The sequence below is a fragment of the Macrobrachium rosenbergii genome, chromosome 15, assembly GCF_040412425.1.
Source record: "Macrobrachium rosenbergii isolate ZJJX-2024 chromosome 15, ASM4041242v1, whole genome shotgun sequence".
Taxonomy (NCBI): Eukaryota; Metazoa; Arthropoda; class Malacostraca; order Decapoda; family Palaemonidae; genus Macrobrachium; species Macrobrachium rosenbergii.
In genome coordinates, this window is record NC_089755.1 from 45,894,980 (window position 1) to 45,920,120 (window position 25,141).

At 36.8% G+C, this 25,141-nt stretch overlaps 2 protein-coding genes across 2 annotated transcripts in view; one reads left to right on the forward strand and one right to left on the reverse strand.

Moving 5' to 3' along the window:
- The window catches only part of 7B2 (Secretogranin_V domain-containing protein 7B2), a 47,933-nt gene extending 22,903 nt beyond the window's left edge, over positions 1-25,030 (reverse strand). Inside the window, exons 1-3 of the mRNA XM_067117553.1 lie at positions 24,748-25,030; positions 5,586-5,663; positions 4,838-4,935 (exon numbers count right to left, since the gene is read on the reverse strand). Coding sequence (XP_066973654.1) covers positions 4,838-4,935; positions 5,586-5,663 — 176 coding nt within the window. The 5' untranslated portion in view covers positions 24,748-25,030. The remainder of the gene's footprint in view (positions 1-4,837; positions 4,936-5,585; positions 5,664-24,747) is intronic.
- LOC136846636 (ADAM 17-like protease) overlaps positions 1-25,141 on the forward strand; it is a 93,942-nt gene that overhangs the window by 33,646 nt on the left and 35,155 nt on the right. The window lies entirely within an intron of this gene.

The window sequence follows — 25,141 nt, forward strand, 5'->3', positions numbered from 1 at the left end:
TTACTTTACGCGTTCGAATTTATTCTCAACTTTCGCTACTTGCAGCCACTTTCAAACTTTTTCCGTATAGAAAAATAATAAAATGTTTTTGCTGTCGTTAAATTGCAGTGGCCTTTTGCAGCACAAGCTTTCGTTCAGATTAAACCTAATAAGGGAAATTCAATTTTTAGATTTTATTTCATTTCCTCAAAGTGGAAACTCCAGCTTCTAAAGGGGTTTACTTCCTACTTCTCTCCCACTGAAAGTAACCAGCGAGTCTTTCCACTGTACTGGCAATCTCTTTACTGGTCAATCAGACCTTCATCTTTTATTCAACTTCAAACTTTGATTTCCTTGGACCCTTTGAAACGTTTTAGTGTTGTCACTAAAACGTTTCAATTTAATTTTCTCTAAAAGAAAACTATTGTCTGTCCGACCGCAATTTATTCTGTCCGCACTTTTTCTGCCCGCCTTCAGATCTTAAAAACTACTGAGGCTAGAGGGTTGCAAATTGGTATGTTGATCATCCACCCTCCAATCATCAAACATACCTAATTGCAGCCCTGTAGCCTCACTAGTTTTTATTTTTTTTAAGGTTAAAGTTAGCCATAATCGTGCTTCTGGCAACCGTATAGGATAGGCAGTTTTTACTTGTTTTGAAAGTCTCGGTTCTCTAAATTCAAGACTCAAAAATGTCTTGGAGAAGTAAGTGAACCTAAGAAAGACTCGCCATTCCGTTTTTATCGCTGCTTTTGAAATCTCCGCACATTTATGTTGTATATCCGTTTATATCATAATTCCTCGTAACCACCACATCTAAACGAAGCGCTTCTAGAAGCGTCCAAAAGGAGCGAGAGCTCTTGCTAATATTGTAACAAAATCGTCGTTCCAGCGAACCACTTCATACCTGGAAGACGCTTGTATGAAGCGTCCATCCAGAGAGGACTGAAATTCTGAATAACATAATTAACGTCTTCTCTAAAGCTGTTGCTCGTGGAACCCGTACAATCGCTTAGACCGAGGCTTCAGTGAGCTCGTTGGTTTTCTTGGAACACGTCGTGCGGCTGGCTCCGGAAACAGCTTAGAACGGTTACATATGTTGGAAGTACGATCATTTTTCCCTTAGTCGCCTGTATGAAAGCCCTGCGTTTGATTGAGACATGTCACATAAAGTGAATTTACTTCGTGTGTCGGTGGTTTTGAGTTAATTAATATGCTCTTCAGAGCGATATGAAGTCAGTACGTTTATTTCGTTGCTGAGAATTTATTAAAAGGAGGTTTTATAGTGATACTTCAGGGTAATCTAATCGTCACTTTCAAATGCTTGTCCTCTTTTATTTGACAGCTAATTCAATCTCTCTCTCTCTCTCTCTCTCTCTCTCTCTCTCTCTCTCTCTCTCTCTCCTTTTTTTTCTTGCCATGTCGATATTGGTAAAAGCTGTACTGCTGTCAGCTCGCCTTGCTCAGCACACTGTAGGCGGTACTTATGAGATAAGATACCTTGCAGCGTTCCTGCTAGGAGTCCTTGGAAATTAATAATAATAACTCCTTCACTAGAAGTTCATCCCTGATCCAGCAGTGATAGTGACAGCGTATATACATACATACATACAAACACACACACATATATATATATAGCTATATTGAATTTACACACAATATTATATATGTATTGTTAAATATGTTTTGTAGGGGCTACAAACATTTATACGTGATATGTAAACCACTGGGAATCTAAATTCAGTATCAGATAAAACATTACGGAAGAAGCACTGATTATATTTATATATATATATATATATATATATATATATATATATATATATATATATATATATATACATACTGTATATATATATATATTAATAATCTTCAGTCACGCACTTTACCTATTCATAATCCCTGGAAGGCCCAGATGCCATTTCCATGAATGTTTCTTGAAGAAGACGAAGGAAAAGGAAGATTCCTTAAATAATTCACACTCGAACCCCAAGGGATACGCGTTCGTAGAATCCCGCCCACGACCACATAATATTCACCCGCAACCCCCCCGCCCCACCATTCACCCCACGTCCCCAGACAAATCTGAGATATAGATGGCCCAGAATTTGGAGAAACGGCTTCCTGGAAGCGGGGATCCGTGTTTAAACCAGAAATAGAACTGGAAAGATTGCGAGCCGTCGCCAGGAGGAAGAAATGTTAACCGGATGACGCGATTGTCTAAGAATCAAAATCGCTTGCGCCGCATTTAATCGAAGCCGCGAGACCCGCGAATTACGCTGATGATTCGAAATTCCTCTCTCTCTCTCTCTCTCTCTCTCTCTCTCTCTCTCTCTCTCCCGTGACGTAATGTTTATTGTCATTTCACACGACCCCGGTGTTGACATATTGGACGCGCTGGCTCGAAGCGATTATTCGAATTGAAATAAATCGGGTCATTCGGGGAGCCAGGATTAAAATAACCCGTAATTTGCTGAGCATGTTTTATTTACGTATCTTCGGTACTCATGTTTTTTTGTCACAATATACCACTTCTCTTTGATTGTTTTAGCTACGTGATTCGCAACACAGCAAGATAAAAAATAATTGCTATTAGCAATGCTCAAAAAGTACGTATGACAAAATTTGGAGCGATTGGCCAACGACAAAGGTGAGACATTTTATCTTCGTACTCTCTCTCTCTCTCTCTCTCTCTCTCTCTCTCTCTCAAGTTGAGTTCAAGCTGATTGATAATACCTGTTCTCGATTAAGAGGAAGGGACAATACGGGCACGTTCCTTAAAATCCAGTGATGCCTCTCTGAGCCCAAGCAGCGCATTTGTACTCAGTTGTTAGTTGACTGTTGTGGATTGTGCATATATTAATCTGATTATATATACATACATATATATCAGTGCATACATACATACATGCATGCACATCCATTTTATATATATTACATATATATATATGTGTATATATATGAATGTATGTAAATGTATTTACATACATATATATATATATATATATATATATATATATATATATATATATATATATGCGTGCATACATGTGAAATAAACACATTTAACTGGAACCTCGATTTGTCGAGATGAGCAGTTGGATCTGGTTAATAACTAAGTAAATATGCGACGACAATGGACTGTCGATCATGGAGGAACTGTGTTTGCCAGAAGACTTCTCGCATTTATCGGTAGTTTTTCTTCTTCTTCTTCTTCTTCCTCTTCCTCTGGAAGTATTCCGTACACACAAACAGGCACAAACACACAGTACCTTATGAGTAGCTCATAAAGGTTTCACCTACGTGGGGAAGTTAATTACCTCGACAAGGCCTTTTTTCTCGATCTTTGATATCGGAGTATTCCAAGGTACAAGTTGACTGCACGAGTGAGATATTTCTCTGTGAATACTGCTAGACAAACATTCTTTCTCTTTAACGTTTTTGTAAAGTGCTGAGGCAATCAAAAAGCGTTCCTCCTTGGAAGGGGCAAGCCTCAAAGAGCACGCAACATTTAATCTAATGTATTTGATATAAGGGACGACGTTGCAAGCCTCCTCCCACACTTTTTCTGTCCGCCCTCAGATCTTAATAACTACTGAGGCTAGAGGGCTGCAAATTTGTATGCTGATCATCCACCCTCCAATTATCAAACATACCAAGTTGCAGCCTGTAGCTCAGTAGTTCTTATTTCATTTAAAGTTAAAGTTAGCCTTATGCTTTTAACCACTCCCCACCCCAAAATCAACGGGAGAGTGAATCCCAAACTTTAAGCTAGAAAATGTCACGAACCTTGATCCCAAATCAGCTATGCCAACCACCCGACGGCCCCAGCGATAAATGTTGATCAAACTAATACCCCGGAAGCAAGGAAGGAAGGAAGGATGGAAAGAAGGAAGTAAATGGAACAGGTTAATTGAATCTCTTCAGATCCCCTCGTCGACACGACCTCAGAACTGCCAATGACATACCTCGTCTGAGGCGTGTGAGCGTAATCCCCCGCGTTCTGTTCAAGGAGCGAGAGGTGGCGTTGGTACAAGGCCACCCGTTAATCGAACAGCACCATCACCATAATCTCGAATTGAGGTTGGAATCTCATAAGCTGAATTAACCTTGATCTAAAAACCGGGTATCCGTGAATGCCCTTCATTAGCATAATCGCAAAATGAGGGAGCGATTTCACTGACACAGAGCTAGGAGGAGGAGGGGGAGGAGGAGGAGTAGGAGGAGGAGGAGTAGGAGGAGGAGGATGCATTAGCATAATATCGGCATTAGGATAAAAGGCCGTCCCCCGTAGGGTGGTGATAGTGCCATCGATGCACCCACGCGCGATGCACTGTAGGCATTCCTTAAGGTTCTTTGCAGCGTCCTTCGGCCCCGCCCCCAGCCGCAACCCCTTTCATTCCTTTTACTGTACCTCCGTTCATTTTCTCTCTCTTCCATCTTAATTTCCACCCTGTTCCAGCAATTGTTTCATAGTGCAAACTGCGAGGTTTTCCTCCTGTTACACCTTTCAGGCCTCTTGCCCTCTGTTTTCCTTTCAGCGCTGAATGGCCTCATAGGTCCCAGCGCTTGGTTTACGGCCCAGATTGCTGCTTCTACTCTATTCTATAAAAGGCCGTCTTCCGGCGTAACGTATTCACCTATGAAATCCCTAAAACGAATCACAAAAGGTTCTCGAGGCTTTCGTGAAAAGGCCTACGGGGGGGAAAATGAACGGCCTTACTCAAACAAGTAAAGTAAAATGAAGAAAGAAGTAAAACAAACGGCACTGAGACGCTTCTCAGAACAGCGAAGCGCACGCGACCGAAGAGAAAACAAAAGCAAAGGTAGAATTCCAAAGCCTGGTTCTATTCCTTACCTTTGAGGGAGAATGTCAAGGTAATCACCCCTTCCAGGATCAGCTAGATCGCTTCCCATTCTGTCCAGCATTTCCCTGATGAAGGCATCGGTGAGTTCCTGATTCGGAAGGAAAGGCAAAGAAAGAGACGTTCGTGAGATTGCGTTCACTCTGTGTGTGGCTGCGTAGATGTGTAACAGTTACTGCCACACCTATACATGTATATATATAGCATATTAAATAATATATATATATATATATATATATATATATATATATATATATATATATATATATATATATATATATATATATATGTGTGTGTGTGTGTGTGTGTGTGTAATGCCCATAAATACACATGCAAAACACATACACAATATATATATATATATATATATATATATATATATATATATATATATATATATATATATATATGTGTGTGTTTGAATATGTATATATATAGATATTAATTTATATATATATTTATATGTAATGCCCATGAATACACACGCAAACGCACATACACAATATATATATATATATATATATATATATATATATATATATATATATATATATCTGCGTGTGTGTGTGTGTTTGAATATGTATATATAGATATTAATTGATATATATATATATATGTGTGTGTGTGTTTGTACATAATATGTATAGATATTAATTTACATATATAATTTTTGCGTATGTACAGATAGATATTTAGATCGACTGACAAACACACACATTATTACACACTTTTAATACTTACTGGATTAGAATGCAGGTACGAAGCTTGAACAATGGTGAGCCCCGCCCCCAGGAGAACCCAGGCGCCCGCTGTCAACATCTGAGAAAGATCGTTTCATATAATTAAAATTATGCAAATGAAAGACCTTTGGAGACTCATATTTAGTATGATTATTACATATAATAAAGTACGTTCATCCTTATGGAACGAACCAAAATCTTGTATTTTTTAATTTTTTTTAAAGAGTAGTTTTACCAGACCAGTGAGTTAAAAGAACTCTTCTAGGGCCCGCCCAAAAGATTAGTTAGAATTTTCACATGTAAAATTTATTTCTTGGTCATTAGATTTTATTCAAGAGGTTGCAGTGTTGTCAAAATTTTAGAATTGTCTCAAAAGAAAATTTGTTTATTTTTGAACTTGCATATAGCAAGCTTTCACTGTCTGCTCATTAGTGAAGGAAGGAGAAATTAATCAACAGAACGTCAAACAGCAATCAGCGATATAATTTGACATCTGAAGAATGTAAGTGACAAATTAGTTCCAAAATATATTTGCTGTTGTCGCCCGTTGTATTTCTGTAGGATATTTTAAGTAGATGTGTTACATTAGATACATGTAAGATTTATTACTAAGATGAGCTGAATTTTTCACTTCATTTCTCATATTCAAATTATAACTAGAACGATTTGCCAAAGAGCAGCAATTCCAGGCAATGGTATTGTTTTTTTTTTTCCTGTCAGTTGTCCTTTGAGACATTCATTGACACAAAACCATCAAAACTTGTCATCATGTACTTCACAATAGCGTTTGCTTAGGCAGATATGGGACAGGTCGTCCAGGTTAATTGATTGGTTGTTAACCATATATTGGCATTATAATAAGTCTTTATATTCCGTGAGCTTCCTAGTAGACAGAAGTAAGGACTGTCTCCTTAGGTTAAACAAACTAGGGAGAGAGAGATGGCTAAAGAGAATTCGAAGAGGCTACTCGTAATTACTAAACCACCAAGAATCCTTGGCCCTTCTACTAAGCTTGCCCTGCACCCCTTTTGAAAAACAATAGGGAGAGAGAACTGACAGAGGAGTGTACTTGAGCGTACCCTCAAACAAGGGAACTCCAATCCAAGATAGTGGAAGGTAACGGTACAAAGGCTATGGCACCGTCCAAGACTGAAGAACAGTGGTTTATTTTGGGAGTGGCTTTCTCCTAGAAGAAATGCCCACAAGGCTAGTGATACTTGTCTACACAATAGAAAAGGACAGATCGAAAAGGGTAAGAAGTGTAGAGTGTCCAGTATTGTCAATTCTACGTCAACAGTAAAAGATGCGTAATGAATATGGCAGACTCCTCTGTGTTGGTGTATAGTCATAAGAAAAGTCCGTGACCTGAGAGGGACCTAACAACGGATTCTACTGGCCAGACTTAGAAGGGACCTTAATTCCTCTGGTGGTAGTATCTCAACGGGCGGCTGGTGCCTTGGCCAACCTTCTCCCTTTATGAATATAAAATGTTTTATGAATGATACGTATAGCGTTTCTGGTTGAGAGGCTCCTCGTTAGGCTTTGCCCATAGGAATTCCCAAAAGATGGACGTGAAAACTACTAAAGAAAGCGATTTGAAAAAAATAATGGACTCATGACAACCGTAACCTAAAAAGAAAGAATGAAATGCTACTCTAGCATGAAGAGGAATATCAGCAATATGAAAAATATGGAAATGAGTTCGTACGAGGCAGAAAAACAGGACATTATCCACAAGAAAGAGTTACAAAATGCAAACTACAAGAAAAGAGAAAAACAAGGAACGAAAGCAAAAGTTGCCATCGTCAGAGAGAGAGAGAGAGAGATCCATCAATAGGGTTTCATCCTGATCTGTTTCTATTCTTAGAATCAGTTGGGATGCATGAGGCTTCCTGCTGTTTAGATCTTTGATAAGCAATTATGATCCAATTACCCTGCGCCGGACTCCATGACGAAAGCCCAAGGACGTCGCCCTGAAGACGGAGAACAGGAAATCGTATCAACGGAAAGACGGGAGTCAAGACAAGAGGAAACAGTGTGAATAAGAACTAACGAGATTTAAGACAGGAAGAAGATGAAAAGTTAAAGTGCAGACTCAACAGTCGTTCCATCAATTGTCAATCAATTAGTAAAGTTTGGCAACAATGAGCGTCTGTTCGGTTCTGGTGTATGGATTAGATTAGGCCAAATATAGCTTCCCAGTCTTCCATCATCAATAAAGTTTAGCAACATTCGGTCTGATCATACTTGCGGATGGATTGGGTTACTTTTTGCTTACCAGACGTCTTCAAAACTTCGGTTCTGGTCAGAATTCGTTGATGGGTTGGGTTGGGTTAGGTTTGCCAGGCTCCGATGACAAATAAACTACCGTGACTAATACTGAAAATAGCGACAACCCTCAGGAATCTTGTGGGATCGGAAATGCTATAGGGTGAGACCCTAAAAGCAACGGTTCCAAGCCTTTCAGCACTTAAATGACTTCAAGGACAAATGTCTACTAAAAGTTCAGTAAAGCTAAGTTACAGACGCAGGGCTCGGTGACATTTAATGGCCTTACATCAGCGGGGCTGAACTTTTGTAACTGACAGACGGCGACGTTTGTTCGAAATGAAAGACTCGGTGGTAACATTTCCTTTAAATTTGGTCTCCAGCTGTCCTTTCGTATATGAAAGCTGTCATGTCTGCTTAATCTACCTTCCGTCTGTCTCGTGTTTCTGTCAGTCGTACCTGACGTATTCTGTAGCTGGTATGTTCCAGAAAGGCTGCACTCCAATTTAAAACGCTATGCATCCTTGCTAACTCTCTCTCTCTCTCTCTCTCTCTCTCTCTCTCTCTCTCTCTCTCTCTCTCTCTCTCTCTCTCTCCTGACATTTTTGAGATATATGCACTCGAATCTGTGAAGTTTGCCTTGCAATTTGTTACACTCATACGTTTCCATAGGAGTCTTTTTGTATTGTCAACAGCAGTAACCACAGATCTATACACGGTAGATGGAATCAGTGCAAAGAGAATAGTATCTGCATAAGGAATGAGCTTGTTTTTAAATCAAAGCCACATATCGTGTTAAAATGATATAAATAGTAATGGACCAAGAATATTACCCAGAGGAGCGCCTGGGATTGCATTCTTTTAGTTTTTCTCGCTTGGGAGACAATGTGTCAGTACTACTTATTGTTAATTTGTTTTTGATTGAATAAGAGTATAAATCATTGAATGTTCTGCGTCTTGTAATATCGTTGGTTTATTTCTTATTGAAATTAAGTCACTCACTGTTGTCGTAGTTCTAATTCTTCTAGCTTCCTTCATATTCATCATATTAAAAAGTCATGGATACATAATGAAGTGATTGTGAAGACCGTATGTTAAACCAAACTTGTATGACATCTTTCTTCATAATCCTCAATCCCCATTCTTTATATATATATATATATATATATATATTTATATATATATATATATATATATATATATATATATATATATATATATATATATATATATATATACACAAATATATAAATGTATGTGTGCATTATATTTTATATACATTATATTATATAATATATATATATATATATATATATATATATATATATATATATATATATATATATATATATATATATATATATATATATATATATATGTATTCATCAAATAAGTAAACAGGGAGGTGAGCCAAGACTCCTCCTTCCTCCCCACCTCCTCCCCCCCGCCTCCCCTACGCTACCTCGTTCGTAGGAACACATTACCATCTCTAATCCGAATCTCCTTCAGGAGGAAGCAGAAGGGCGGTCAGGTCACAATAGGATACTGCTACTTCTTCCGTGTCGACAGAGAGAGAGAGAGAGAGAGAGAGAGAGAGAGAGAGAATATTCAAAGATTGAGAAGCCGCCTCTTGCCTTCCCATTTTCGGGGTGGGCGTGAAAAACTCGGAAGGATTTTTTTTTTTTGTGTAAAACAAAGCGATTGGATTAGTTTGCGGTCGAGTGCCCTCTGATGGGTGTCCATTGGGCGTGGGGTGTGCGTGTAGGAGGAAGGAAGAAGAAGACATGGGCGGATAATGACACTTGCTTGTTTGTTAGAGCGATGACACTTTGTATGGCTGGCGACAAAGTTATAAGGAATTTTACTGAACCAAATGTTATAAATTAATGGCTTGTATTAAAGCGTTTATCTCACAAGTCTTAAATGCATGTTTATATATATATCACAGAGAGACACAAGATAAAATGCACATACACACACTCTCTAATATATATATATATATATATATATATATATATATATATATATATATATATATGTATATGTGTGTGTATACATACACACATATGCATATTAGTTGAGTGTATGTATGTGCATTTTATCTTGTGTCTCTGTGGATATATATAAACATGCATTTAAGATTTGGCTTTAATACAAGCCATTAATTTATATCATTTGAATACAAGCCATTAATTTATATCATTTGATTCAATAAAATTCCGTACAATTTTTCGCCAGCCATACAAAGTGTCATCGCTTTAACAAACAAGCTAGTGTCATTATCCGCCCATATCTCCTTCTACCTTCCTCCTACACGCAAACCCCACGCCCATTCGAGGCTCATCAGAGGGCACTCGACCGCAAACTAATCCAATTCTTTCGTTTTACACACAAAAAAAATCAAGCCTTCAGAATTTTTCGCGCCCACTCCGAAAATGGGAAGACAAGAGACGGCTTCTCAATCTTTGAATATTCTCTCTCTCTCTCTCTCTCTCTCTCTCTCTCTCTCTCTCTCTCTCTCTCTCTCTCTGTCGACACGGAAGAAGTAGCAGTATCCTACTGTGACCTGTTCGCCCTTCTGCTTCCTCCTGAAGGAGATTCGGATTAGAGATGGTAATGTGTTCCTACGAACGAGGAAGCGTGGGAGGAGGCGGGGGAGGAGGTGGGGAGGAAGGAGGAGTCTCGGTTCGCCCAGTTGACTTATTTGATGAATAATTCATAAGGATGTGACTGGCCTTATCGCCCAGCTGATGTATAGGAAATCGGAGGTTGGTTGAATAAATGCCGTTACATACAGCACATGACCACGTTTATCATTTATTTATTAATTTGTCAATATTTTTTTCTTTTTTAATAAGTGATCTCTTCTTTTTGCATTTCTCATTACCTTCTGTTACTTCTTTCTAATGAACACCATATACTTTGGAAGATTGAATTTCACGTCAGTGTCCCCTTTGGTGGACTTGTTCCATATGAATGGGGTTCATCTTCTGAGTGATAATAATAATAATAATAATAATAATAATAATAATAATAATAATAATAACTGATATATAAAAGGCGTAGGCTGTATTATGAAGACGCTGGTTGAATGGAGTTTACTACATTTTAATATAATATATATATATATATATATATATATATATATATATATATATATATATATATATATATATATATATATATATATATATATATATATATATATATATATATATATATATGTATATATATATATATATATATGTATTGGTTTACATAAAATTCTATATATAATGACGATCATGCTTTAGAAACACGAAGAATATTTCAAACTTGCTATGCCAAATTGACCAATGGGAAAGGAAGTCGTGATAAAATGTGAAATTACGGAATCAACGAGTAGAGAACAATTAAATCAAGTGAATAAAGAATTATGCTATTTTTGCTGACAATGATTCTTTTCTGTTATCATTATTAATAGATGATTATTATTAGAGTTACTCTTGAGATGAAAATGAGGGCGAATAAAATAAGGAAATCGACAACACTAAGTGAGATAAATGAAGGCACTAGCGGATCCAGGGGTCGGGGGCCACCTGGGCACGTGCCCCCCATGTAAAATAATGACAAAATAATTATATTGAAGATTTAGATAATAATAACATAAATGAGAAGTATAAAAATGGAAAAAATAAAAAATTAACTATAGATATATATATATATATATATATATATATATATATATATATATATATATATATATATATATATATATGTGTGTGTGTGTGTGTGTGTGTATGATATGAAAATTGGAGCCGCACCCCATGAAATTTTTCTAGATCCGCTAGTGAGTGAAGGTAATGATGATGGTTATGATGATAAGGCCGTTAAGTAGTGATAATACAGAATATGTCGATAAAATAAAACAGAAAGTAGAATTTAGGCCAAAGGACAAGCGCTGGGACCTATAAGATCATTCAGCGCTGAACCAGAAATTGACAGTATAAAGGTTCTGAAGGCGTGACAGGAGGACAACCTCGCAGTTGCACTATGAAACCATTGTTAGGAGAGGGTGGAAAGTAAGATAATATGAACGGAGGTACCGTAAAAGGAATGAAAGGGGTTGCAGGTAGGGGCCGAAGGGACGCTGCAAAGAACTTTGAGTAATGCCTACAGTGCACTACATGAGATGCACTGACGGCACTACTCCCAACGGGGAAGAATATGTTGATGGTGGTGATTATGATAAGAATCGCTGTGTTACTGATGAAGGCGAAAGCGTTAGTAGCCATTGCCATGTTCTTAAAGAATATGATGATAATTTTGAGGGAAGGTGATCAACTTGATAATGATGACAGTTATGGCGATCATAATGAGGAATATGATGCTGATAATTATGATGATGAGATGAAGATTAAGACGCTGGTGTGATGATGATGATGATAATAATGAGAGTCATGAGACATGATGACAATCCATATGAAAATGAGACATGACGATCCATATGAAAATGAGACATGATGACGATCCATATGAAAGTGAGACATGATGACGATCCATATGAAAGTGAGACATGATGACGATCCATATGAAAGTGAGACATGATGACGATCCATATGAAAGTGAGACATGATGACGATCCATATGAAAGTGAGACATGATGACGATCCATATGAAAGTGAGACATGATGATGATCCTTATGAAAATGGGACATGATGACGATCCTTATGAAAATGAGACATGATGACGATCCTTACGAAAGTGAGACATGATGACGATCCTTATGAAAATGAGACATAACGATCCATATGAAAATGAAACATGATGACGATCCATATGAAAATGAGACAAGATGACGATCCTTATGAAAATGAGACATGATGACGATCCATATGAAAGTGAGACATGATGACGATCCTTATGAAAATGAGACATGATGACGATCCATATGAAAATGAGACATGATGACGATCCATATGAAAATGAGAATGATGATGATCCTTATGAAAATGAGACATGATGACGATCCATATGAAAGTGAGACATGATGACGATCCTTATGAAAATGAGACATGATGACGATCCATATAAAAGTGAGACATGATGATGATCCATATGAAAATGAGACATGATGACAATGCCAGTGGAAATGAGACATGATGACGATCCATATGAAAGTGAGACATGATGACGATCCTTATGAAAATGAGACATGATGACGATCCATATGAAAGTGAGACATGATGATGATCCTTATGAAAATGAGACATGATGAGGATCCATATGAAAGTGAGACATGATGACGATCCTTATGAAAATGAGACATGATGACGATCCATATGAAAGTGAGACATGATGCCGATCCTTATGAAAATGAGACATGATGACGATCCATATGAAAATGAGACATGATGACGATCCATATGAAAGTGAGACATGATGACGATCCTTATGAAAATGAGACATGATGACGATCCTTATGAAAATGATACATGATGACGATCCATATGAAAGTGAGACATGATGACGATCCTTATGAAGATGAGACATGATGACGATCCATATGAAAATGAGACATGATGACGATCCATATGAAAGTGAGACATGATGATGATCCTTATGAAAATAAGACATGATGACGATCCATATGAAAATGAAACATGATGACGATCCATATGAAAATGAGACATGATGACAATCCTTATGAAAATGAGACACGATGACGATCCTTATGAAAGTGAGACATGATGACGATCCATATGAAAATGAGACATGATGACGATCCTTATGAAAATGAGACATGATGACTATCCATATGAAAGTGAGACATGATGACAATCCTTATGGAAATGAGACATGATGACGATCCATATGAAAATGAGACATGATGACGATCCATATGAAAGTGAGACATTGACGATCCATATGAAAGTGAGACATGATGACGATCCATATGAAAGTGAGATATGATGACGATCCGTATGAAAATGAGACATGATGACGATCCATATGAAAATGAGACATGACGATCCATATGAAAATGAGACATGATGACGATCCATATGAGAGTGAGGCATGATGACGATCCATATGAAAATGAGACATGATGACGATCCATATGAAAGTGAGACATGATGACGATCCTTATGAAAATGAGACATGATGACAATGCCAGTGGAAATGAGACATGATGACGATCCATATGAAAGTGAGACATGATGACGATCCTTATGAAAATGAGACATGATTACGATCCTTATGAAAATGAGACATGATGATGATCCATATGAAAGTGAGACATGATGACGATCCATATGAAAATGAGACATGATGACGATCCACATGAAAATGAGACATGATGATGATCCATATGAAAGTGAGACATGATGACGATCCTTATGAAAATGAGACATGATGACGATCCATATGAAAATGAGACTTGATGGCGATCCTTGTGAAAATGAGACATGATGACGATTCATATGAAAATGAGACATGATGGCAATCCTTATGAAAATTTGACATGATGACGATCCGTAGGAAAGTGAGACATGATGACGATCCTTATGAGAATGAGACATGATGACGGTCCATATGAAAATGAGACATGATGACGATCCATATGAAAATGAGACATGATGACGATCCATATGAAAATGAGACATGATGACAATGCCAGTGGAAATGAGACATGATGACGATCCTAATGAAAATGAGACATGATGACGATCCTAATGAAAATGAGACATGATGACGATCCATATGAAAATGAGACATGATGACAATGCAAAAAAAAAAAGAGACGTGATGACGATCCATATGAAAATGAGACATGGTGAATATCCGCACGAAAGCAACAGCAGCAACAAAAACAAGCACACTCCTAGAAAAAAAAGAAAAAAGAAACAAAAACACACAAGGCTAAACAGGATCCAAGGAGCGCAGCCCGACAGGGACAAAGGGGAATGGGAGAAAATGGGAGATGCTTTGTAGGAGGTGAGCGAAGTGCTCTCTGTAATGAAATAATGCAGGAGGGAATATTCGAAAAAAGGAGTAGAGAATAAAATGCTGAGAGCTCTCGCTCTCTCTCTCTCTCTCTCTCTCTCTCTCTCTCTCTCTCTCTCTCTCTCTCTGGTTCAAGAGAACTGCCCAAGGATTTCTCCATTACGACTGTCATATTTGCTTTTTCATCTTGGGTTTTTTATCATTACATCTTTTTACACTGTCTGGATGCATGTGAGATAACTCCACGTGTGTTTCTTACATATATCAGTTTACATATATATACATACACACACACACATATATATATATATGTATGTATGTTTGTATGTGTATATGTGTGTATGTGTGTGTGAGAGAGAGAGAGAGAGAGAGTAAGGTTTTTTACTAAAATTTTGCATCCTTTTGTTCCAAAAATTAGACACTTACAATGTTAATTCGTCTTTATTAAACACTGTTAGCTGGGGTTTCGAGTACTTATTATCGCTATTGATGTTGTTAACTAAGCTGGCCTTATGCCCGCACAGACTCTTGCTCTCAGAGCAACCTTTTGTTGTATTGCAGTTGGATGCTGTAAGGGTTATAAGCTTCCTGGGACGACGGACGTGCGTCTGGTTGTTTTTTCCTACCTGAATTATTTTGGAAGCCTTAGATAACAAGAACATCAGTGGACTTCGTAAGAATAACTCGTTTTGAATTGTTTTGTTCCGACAAGAAGTGAGAGTAATCATGTTTTCGGTAAGAAGTAAAAATAGTCATGTTTTCGGTAAGAAGTAAAAATAATCTTGTTTTTGGTAAGAAGTAAAAATAATCTTTTTGTAAGAAATGAAAATAATCACGTTTTCGGTGACTCGTTTCGTCCGGTAATAGTCACGATGTATTTGCCAGTTATAAAATGCCTAGAGGAAAAACAAAAGTGGATCATTAGAGAACTGCTGATGATTTTTCAGTAAACAAAGTAAGATAGCAAGTAAAAAATGCCCCGAAGTTTCTTCGGCGCAGTCGAATTTTCTGTACGTCGTATAATCAAGGCCACCGAAAATAGATCTATCTTTCGGTGGTCTAGCGAGAATGCTGTATGAGCCGCGGCCCATGAAACTTTAACCACGTGCCGGTGGTGGCTTGGCCTATATCGTTGCCGGATGCACGATTGTGGCTAACTTTAACCTTAAATAAAACAAAAACTACTGAGTCCAGAAAGCTGCAATGTGGTGTGTTTGATGATTGGAGGGTGGATGATAAACATAGCAATTTGTAACCCTCTAGCCTCAGTAGTTTTTAAGATCTGAGGGCGGACAGCATAAAGTGCGGACGGACAGACAAAGCCATCTCAATAGTTTTCTTTTCAGAAAACTAAAAAGGCACTTTGTGATGTCATTGTCGTATACGCGAAACAGACTTTTTGACAGCTTACATCATATCCTTGTTGATTTTTAGAGGCGCACCTTTCGAACTTCATTTGACTGTAACAAACTTCTATCAGCTAACTACCAGGTACATAACATCCAAAAATCTATGCTTTGAAGAGTATGCTTAGTTCCATGTATTTATATTTATTTTTTATGATCAATGCATTCTAGGATTTTTACCAAAAGCAAACTGGGACGAAAGCAACACTATTGAGGGTTAATTAGAGCCACGTTAGAGGCTACAGCCATAAAAAAAAAAAGCAGAGTTAAGACAACATCCTTAAGGACCAAAACAACGCAAGTGTTACTGAAACAACAAGTTCGAAAGATAAACAGCTCATATACACGAGTTAAAACAACGCACCCAATAGCAATAAGGTACAAATAAGGGCTAAAACAGAACAAAGGCTAAAACCACGGTCGGCCTTAAAACAACACATTTAAGAGCTACAACGCAAACTGTAGCTAAAACAACGCGTACAAAGGCTGAAACGACACATGGGACGTAACAAATTCCGTCTTAGGTCTGGCAAATTCCCCAATTTCCCTGGGGACTGCTGAAGTAAAATAATGGTGACAATTTCTAAGAGACTTTATTAGATAGACGCATTTATGCTTTCTTTTCTTTTTTTTCTCTACCAGTCTTTAGTTTTACCCATTTTCACGAGTCTTTATTACTATGAGAAAGACAAGACCACTTGGGCATCTTCTTCTTCTTCTTCTTCTTCGTTTAACGTGCTTTTTCCCATTTTTTACATGGGGTAAGCACGATGAGGACTTCAAATAGAAATACCTTAAAATTTTGTTTTGAATGGCATCTTCAAAAGCGAGAGAGAGAGAGAGAGATGAGAAATTCGTCTCTCGTGATAATTAAAATGGCATCCGATTTGTCTCTTTGGGAATAAAATTGGCTTAAGGGAAATACCCTAACTGGCAACTCGTTTACTCACGCGGCGCTATTCAAATTAATATCACGATTCCGGGAATTTTCGGCCGTGGGAACCGTCGCATCTGTGCAAGGTCAGACTAAACCCCCAACCCCATACTGTAAAATTTATATATTTTATGTGTTTTTCATGAGTGATTTTAAGTTAGCGGAAGTTTTAAAATAAATCAGTGTATAACTGAAATTGAGTTGCCAGAGGCATCGTATATTCCTGAAGAAATGTGACAAAGATAGTGAAGAATTTTATTATTATTATTATTATTATTATTATTATTATTGTTATTATTATTATTATTATTATTATTATTAAGTCACTTAACGCGATCCTTAGGACCTATTTCTAGACTTTCATATGACTAACCGCGGAGAGTTTGTTCGTAAATGAGCGGTAGAAATTAGAGCAGGGTAAAGGTAGAGAAGTTGGACAGCGATTAGGTGAGAAGAAGCCAAACCGGATTAAAAAAAATTCCTTGTGTATAGATGTCCAAATGGTAGTTCCCGTAGGGGAGTAGTGCCGTCAGTGTAACTCACGCGGTGGACTGTAAGCATTACTTAAGGTTCTTTGCAGCGTCCTTTCGGCCCATAGCTGCAACCCCTTTCATTCCTTTTACTGTACCTGCGTTCATATTCACTTTCTTCCATCTAACTTTCCACCCTCTCCGAACAATTGTTTCAATTTTTTAGTGCCGGATGACCTAATAGGTCCCAGCGCTTGGCCTTTGGCCTAAATTTTATATTCCAATTCCAATTCCAGTTCCCAAATGGCGGTCGATCTTTTCTCACTAGGCTCTGAAATAGCGCCGTCATAATGCCTGCTACCCATGAAGGTCAGATTTAAAGTTTTCCTCTGCTCTTTACATACACTGAAAAGACCTGTATTCATATACAGCAACTTTGTTCAACAAACTCTTCATTCACAGCCATGTTTGCCCGCGCTGAAAGCCATATTGTATTCCACGGCTTCTGTAAAACTCTGACCGGCCATTCAAGTCCTTTGCTGTTGTAAGTTCCACGGCCTTTCTCAGGAGGGTGGTGGGAGGGATTATAGGTAGGGATTGGGGGGTTGTGGGTGGGGAAGGGAGGGTTTGAAGGGTGAAGAGGTCTAGAGCGAAAAAACTGTATGCTTTTCATTAAATTTTATGATTTTACATTAATTTATCATACGAATACACTTTCATCAATTAATGCACCTTCAAATCTGTTCCCATGTTTTCATTCCTACGTTAAAGTTCACTGAATTAATTGTTTTGAGAAATTGCCAGTGTCAGAGGGTTCCAGTACAATTTACTCACACACACACATTATATGTATATGTATATGTGTGTGTTTATGTGTGTGTGAGTGTGTGTGTGTGTGTGTTTGCTACAGAATAGATAGGCAGAAATGCATAGTTAGCTTTGGTCGACGAGACATACGGTAATTTTATCCAAGCGCGTAATGTTTGTAAGTATTGCTGAAAGCATAACATCCAGACAATAAATATTGGCATTTATGTAAATACGTACACACTTGTTTACACACACGCAAACACACACATATATTATATACATATATATAGAGTATATGATATATATATATGTGTGCATTGTGTGTGTGTGTGTGTGTATGGCTTCAATTATTTTGCGACAAGTTTTCTTCTAATTTCCTGCAACTTTTCTTATCTTCAAGTCTACAGTTCTAGAAGAAAAAATAAAAATGGTTGGAAAAGAATAGATAAATAAATGGAGGAAGGCAGGCAACAAGTTTTTGTGCTTTCCTTTAGAACTTCAACCTTGAAGGTAAGAAAAGCTTCAGGAAATTAGAAGCGCTGTCGCAAAATGATGGAAGCCAAAAGCGCAGAAGCGTTCAATGGGAATTTCTCAAGAGGAAGACTATATAAACACCATTCACAAACACACACACGCACGCACGATATATATATATATATATATATATATATATATATATATATATATATATATATATATATATATATATATATATATATATATATATATATATATATATATACAGAAAACTTCCATAACATCAGCTGCCTCAGGCACAGATGGCGCCATTCACATCAATCTTTCTTTCATTCCCGGGTCTTCCTTTCCCATTCCTCTTTCGTTTTCTGTCCCTTTCTCTAACACTTTCACTTATGCACCCTTCTCCAGCGTGTGCTCCTCCATTCTTCCCACGTGACTAGCTACCTCAGGACTCTCTGATCTAACCTCTCACCATTTTACTGCTTCTTCTATATATCTGTATTTCTCACCATTTAAATTATTCTTATGCCTTTTGTTTCACACATGTGCAGCATAAACAGTTCATCTTAACACTGAATCGATGAACTGAATATAGAGTTTAGGCCAAAGGCCAAGCACTGGGACCTATGAGGTCATTCAGCGCTGGAAAGTAAATCGAGAGTAGTTAGGTCTGAAAGGTGTAACAAGGAAAACCTCGCAGTTCCACTATGGAATATTTGATAAGAGAGGGTGGACAGCGAGATGGAAGAAAGATAATATGAATGAAGGCACAATAAAATGAAAGAAAGGGGTTGCAGTTAGCGGCCGAAGGGACGCTGCAAGGAACCTTAAGTAATCCCTACAGTGCACCCCGTGAGGTGCACTGACGAACTACCTCCCTGAGGGGGCCTTCTTTCATTCGCATTCAGCTTCTGCTCTTCATTTCCATCTTCTCTATTTCCATTTCCCCTCCAAAGCCTTATTGTAGCTCACGTTTACTTTCAACTTTCTCAGACTGTAAAACCTTCAGACTCTCTCGTTTGTTTCTGAAGCTTCTCTTTAATGCGCTCAGTCCGTACTGCATCATCAGCACACGTCTGCCATTGCATAATCATTTTCGAGTCACGTTCTTCACCCCACAGCATATAATGTAATTTCTGACTTCTAGCATTACTGTAAAAAATATATATATATATATATATATATATATATATATATATATATATATATATATATATATATATATATATATATATATGTGTGTGTGTGTGTGTATTTATATATATATATATATATATATATATATATATATATATATATATATATATATATATATATATATGTATGTATATGTATATATATATATATATATATATATATATATATATATATATATATATATATATATATATATATAAATATATGTAGGCTGTGGATTAAGAACATGGCTCGAACATGGCATCTGCTACTACATGAGTTTATTATTCAGATACCCGATATTATTATTATTATTTTTATTATTTTCGTTGTTATTGCTATTATGATTACTACCATTATTATCCAAAATGAGCAAAGACCCACATGCAACATGCCTGAAGAAACCGTTAAGTTGCATAAACTTTCCACGAAGTAAAATGTCCAGTACGCGAAGAAAGGAAAATAAAATAGAGAGTAAAAATTCAAAACATATACAAAGTAAATAAATACGGAATCAAAAAGATGCAAGGGAAAATAGATCGAAAGATAGATTTAAAAAAAAATAAATAAATAAAAAGGGCTGGAATCTAAACTGGGTGAAAAATAACACATCAAATCCATTTGGCTCCCACGAATTCTCCGAACGAAAGGACCTGAAATAAAAAAAAACGAAAAATAAAAAAAAGATAAAAACAGGCATGAAAAGGACCGCGTGCATCGCCTCTTTCGAAGAACAGGGAGCAATTCAACACTGGCGTTCTCTTCCGGGTATGACAATGAGATGTTGTTTTTGTTGTTGTTGTTCTTGCAGGTGTTGTTTTTTGTTGTTACTGACATCGGTGGTGTTTGGTTGTAGCACTCAAAGGCGTCCGTTCCATATTGACTTTTCCTTTCGGCTCTTGCAGATTTCTCAAATTGTTTTTGTTGTTTTTGGAATATTCCTGTTCTTGGGCGTGTTCGTCAAAATGCTTTTTTCATTTTGTGTCTTTAGAAAATTGTTTCTACATATATAAACACGCACATATATACAGCGTCTATATATATATATATATATATATATATATATATATATATATATATATATATATATATATATATATATATATATATATATATGTGTGTGTGTGTGTGTGTATATATATATTGTAGATTTATTTTATTTTACGGAGAATTGCGGCGCTTTTTATTTTTTAAAAAGTCCTGTTTTCGTTGTTAGATGTTTAGAGCGGCTTTAATCTTCATTAAAGTATAATTTTTTAAATCACTCAATAAAAAACGTGTTTATTACATATAATTACACTTATGAAATTACACTTATGATTTTGTTTAAAGATTGTTTTTGGGAGATTACTGTTTTTTATACATAAATGCAGCTTTTCCATATGATAGGACCAATTAAATAAAGATACATTTGTTTATCAAAGCCCTCTCGTATGATTTGTATGTATGTATGTATGTATGTATGTATGTATATATATATATATATATATATATATATATATATATATATATATATATACACGTATATATGTATATATATACATATATATACAAATATGTATACATATGTATATATATTTGTATATATACATCTGCGTGTGTGTGTGATTGTGACTGTATAGACAGCGAGAGAGATAAATTTATCCTCTTTTCAAATGCAGCTTCCCTCTCCTTTACTTCCTGGGACTTTAATTTAAACATTTCCTCTCCAGATGGATTCCAGGAAATTGCGGAAAATATCGTCAGTATTTTATCTTCCTTTTCACTCGCTTCCCGTTATTCCATTTTTTCCGAGGGTGGATTCCACAGTCACCCACAGACCCGTGGCAAAAATATATATGAAGACCCAGCTGTGTTTTTCAGCCGAGTCGACTTTTAAAGTGAAAATGGCGCTATTTGGCAACTGAACAGTCAACGGCCCGAAATCGTTACGTAATCTGACAGGAAGGTCTGTTTATCTTGCTCTTTTTTCACTTCTTCAGTTCTCAAGGTTTATCCCATGTTGGGCGACTGGTTCTGTTCTTCAGTCAGAATTGTATGAAATCAGATTAAACTGTCTCTTTAAGTAATTAGGCTAGTTATCGTCTACACCGCTTAAGGTAAACTAAATGGTAACATATTGCAAGACGAGTATCTCAGTTTCCAAAGTCGTGTCAAATTAGACAGACCGCATACAAGTATCTTTCAAGGTACAAACAAAAGATACATAATCAGTAACATTTCACAAAGATAAAAGGCAAAAATTCCTGAGATCAAAGAAATTCATAAAAAAAAAAAAGTTGGTATACCAGTGGAAAAGACGAAGGGGGGTTGTTGCTATTGTTTGTGGTGGGGAGGGGTAGGGGATGCGGGAAGAGGGGGGGGGATGGAATGCAGTTGGCGGAGCGAAAGAGACGATACGGAATGGAAGCCATGCGAAAAAAAAAAAAAAAAAGCCGAATCAGTACAAGGTCATATTTGCAAACTTCCACGAGAGTTCTGATTTCGTTCGATAGAAGACTTCCTGGAAAATTTCAACTGCAGAAATAAACAAAAAAAACTGACAAGGAACCCCTGTTCTATATGGCCAGGCCCTTGGGGATTGTAACTTTAACGAGAGAATCGTAAATATTAGAATTAATGTGCAAAAAATGACAAATCACACTTCATGAAATATAAATTCTTCGCGACTGTAGTTTTGACACGAGATGTGTAAATGCAGACATCATTAGAAAATAAACTGTTTCTTTTAAACATAATAAGTAAATTAAACACTTTCCATATGGTAAAAAATTCGATGATTATGATCTTAACACGTGATGTGTAAATAAAGACTTAAAAATTACTAGAAAAAATTCAATTTAGACAGTTTTCACACACTGCTTTAACACGAGTAATGTAAATGTAAAAATAACACTTCCATATGGACAATGTTCTCATAATTCTAACTTCGCATAAGAGATCTCAATCAGAAATGATTGTAGGAAAAACCCTTTACTTATAGACAAGAAAATAGAAAAAGTGACAAAAACAAGAGTTTAGTATGAGAGAGAGAGAGAGAGAGAGAGAGAGAGAGAGAGAGAGACTCTCAGAATAGTAGCGTAAAATTAAATATGTAAAAAACTTGTCTGTACCAGTTTAGTAAATTTCGTAACAATCCGTTATGTAAACGAGACAAAAAAAGAGCCTTCTTTAGAATTCACTTTTTACTTTTGTTTTCCCGACTTACAGTTTTTTGTTCGAGGCTGTTAGAATGACAGCGTTGGCGTCTTCATCTAAATTGAATCAGCTTCCTGTTTAATGAACTGTCATTTATGGAAATCCCGAAAATTCTAGGGCCAAGCAGTTTGTACTACCTCCTGCGCTCTCACCATTGCGCTTCACAAAATTTGTGAATGCGAAATCCGCTGGAAGCTGATGTGATTACGTTGCTTTATCCTCAGTAAAGCACACACACACACACACACACACACACACACACACACACACACACACACACACACATATATATATAGCCTATATATATATATATATATATATATATATATATATATATATATATATATATATATATATATATATATATATATATATATATATATATATATATATATATATATATTTATTATATATATATATATATATATATATATATATACAGTATATATTTATATACTGTACAGTATATATAATATATGTGTATACACATATATGTGTGTGTACATGTGTTGCAATTCAACACCCTCATCTGGTAAAAACAAAAAGTAAAACATGCGATTCCGAAACTCGCAACAGACCTCAGGAATCCGATGTGAACAGCAGTAAGTCACACCGAGACCGAAATGCTAGTAAGCTAAGAGCGTCTGAGGGAATAAATTCCTCTATAACGAGAGATATCTGTCAAGTAACTGATGGTATGACACGTTATCCATAAGATAAATGGAAATATGAAAAATAGATTCCTAAATCAACCACTGGCGGGCATCTCTCTCATCTTACCGGCTGGCAAAAACAGCCAAGACCGCGCTGGCACAAGGCCACCCTAATCTAACAACCACAAATACAACCTAACGTGTTATTGGTACGGTTAATTGTTGTTTTTGACATGCAAATCTTCTCAAGGATTTTAGGTTGCACTCTTCTTTCTTGACGCCTTTCCAAACGAACTGTCAGGACACAGCATTGTGGTAACCATGTGAGACATTAAATATTACATTTACCCTATCGATGATTCGTCCAAGCGCGCTGTTAATTATCTTTTTGTTGATATGACACCCTTGAAGACTAATCAATGCGTAGCTCATTCTTTCTCTCTCTCTTTCCTACAATGTTTAGATCGTTACTCACGGTTTAGTTTTTGTTAAAATACATTGATATCTCTGCTACGAAGGTGTCATACAACCAACATAATCACTCGCTCAATAAAGACGCCATCGTCCTTCAAAATAATATGTTTATAGGGATCACATTCCAGATGTTTACATCGCAACCTGGATTGATGGGGTCTCGCATCCTTTCACATAAACACCAAAATTATTCCTGAACGAGTTGCTAAAATCACTTTTCCGAATGGGTCAGAATTCCTGGTAATTACCAGCTGAGTTCTGCGACGAAGAATAAGTAAACGAGTGAGGTTTAGAGGGTGATCTTACCTTTTAAATCTGCTGGTGTGACGGATACGGGCTCGACTCAATATGGCGGGGAACTCCACGGGTCGGTCCATCCAAATATCGGCATCACTTCACTTTTCCTCAAGCTGTTTTCTCTCGATTCCAAGGCGGTAATCGGCTTCCAAAAATCGTGAAAACCTTTTTTGCGTTGGAAAATCTTGGAAAGTCGCTTCAGATCTTGAAATTAATTATAGAAAACTGTCTCGTAAGATCTGCGCATGACTAGAATTTTCCCTGGGCCCCGTTTGGTCGTCATGGCAACAGCTCTATTGATTTCCATATCAGCCTTGCGGACGCAAATGATAGCAAATGGTCTCGAGAATTTCTCTTTTCCTTTTTATTTCGCATAGTCCTGAATTATTATCAGTAAAAGAAC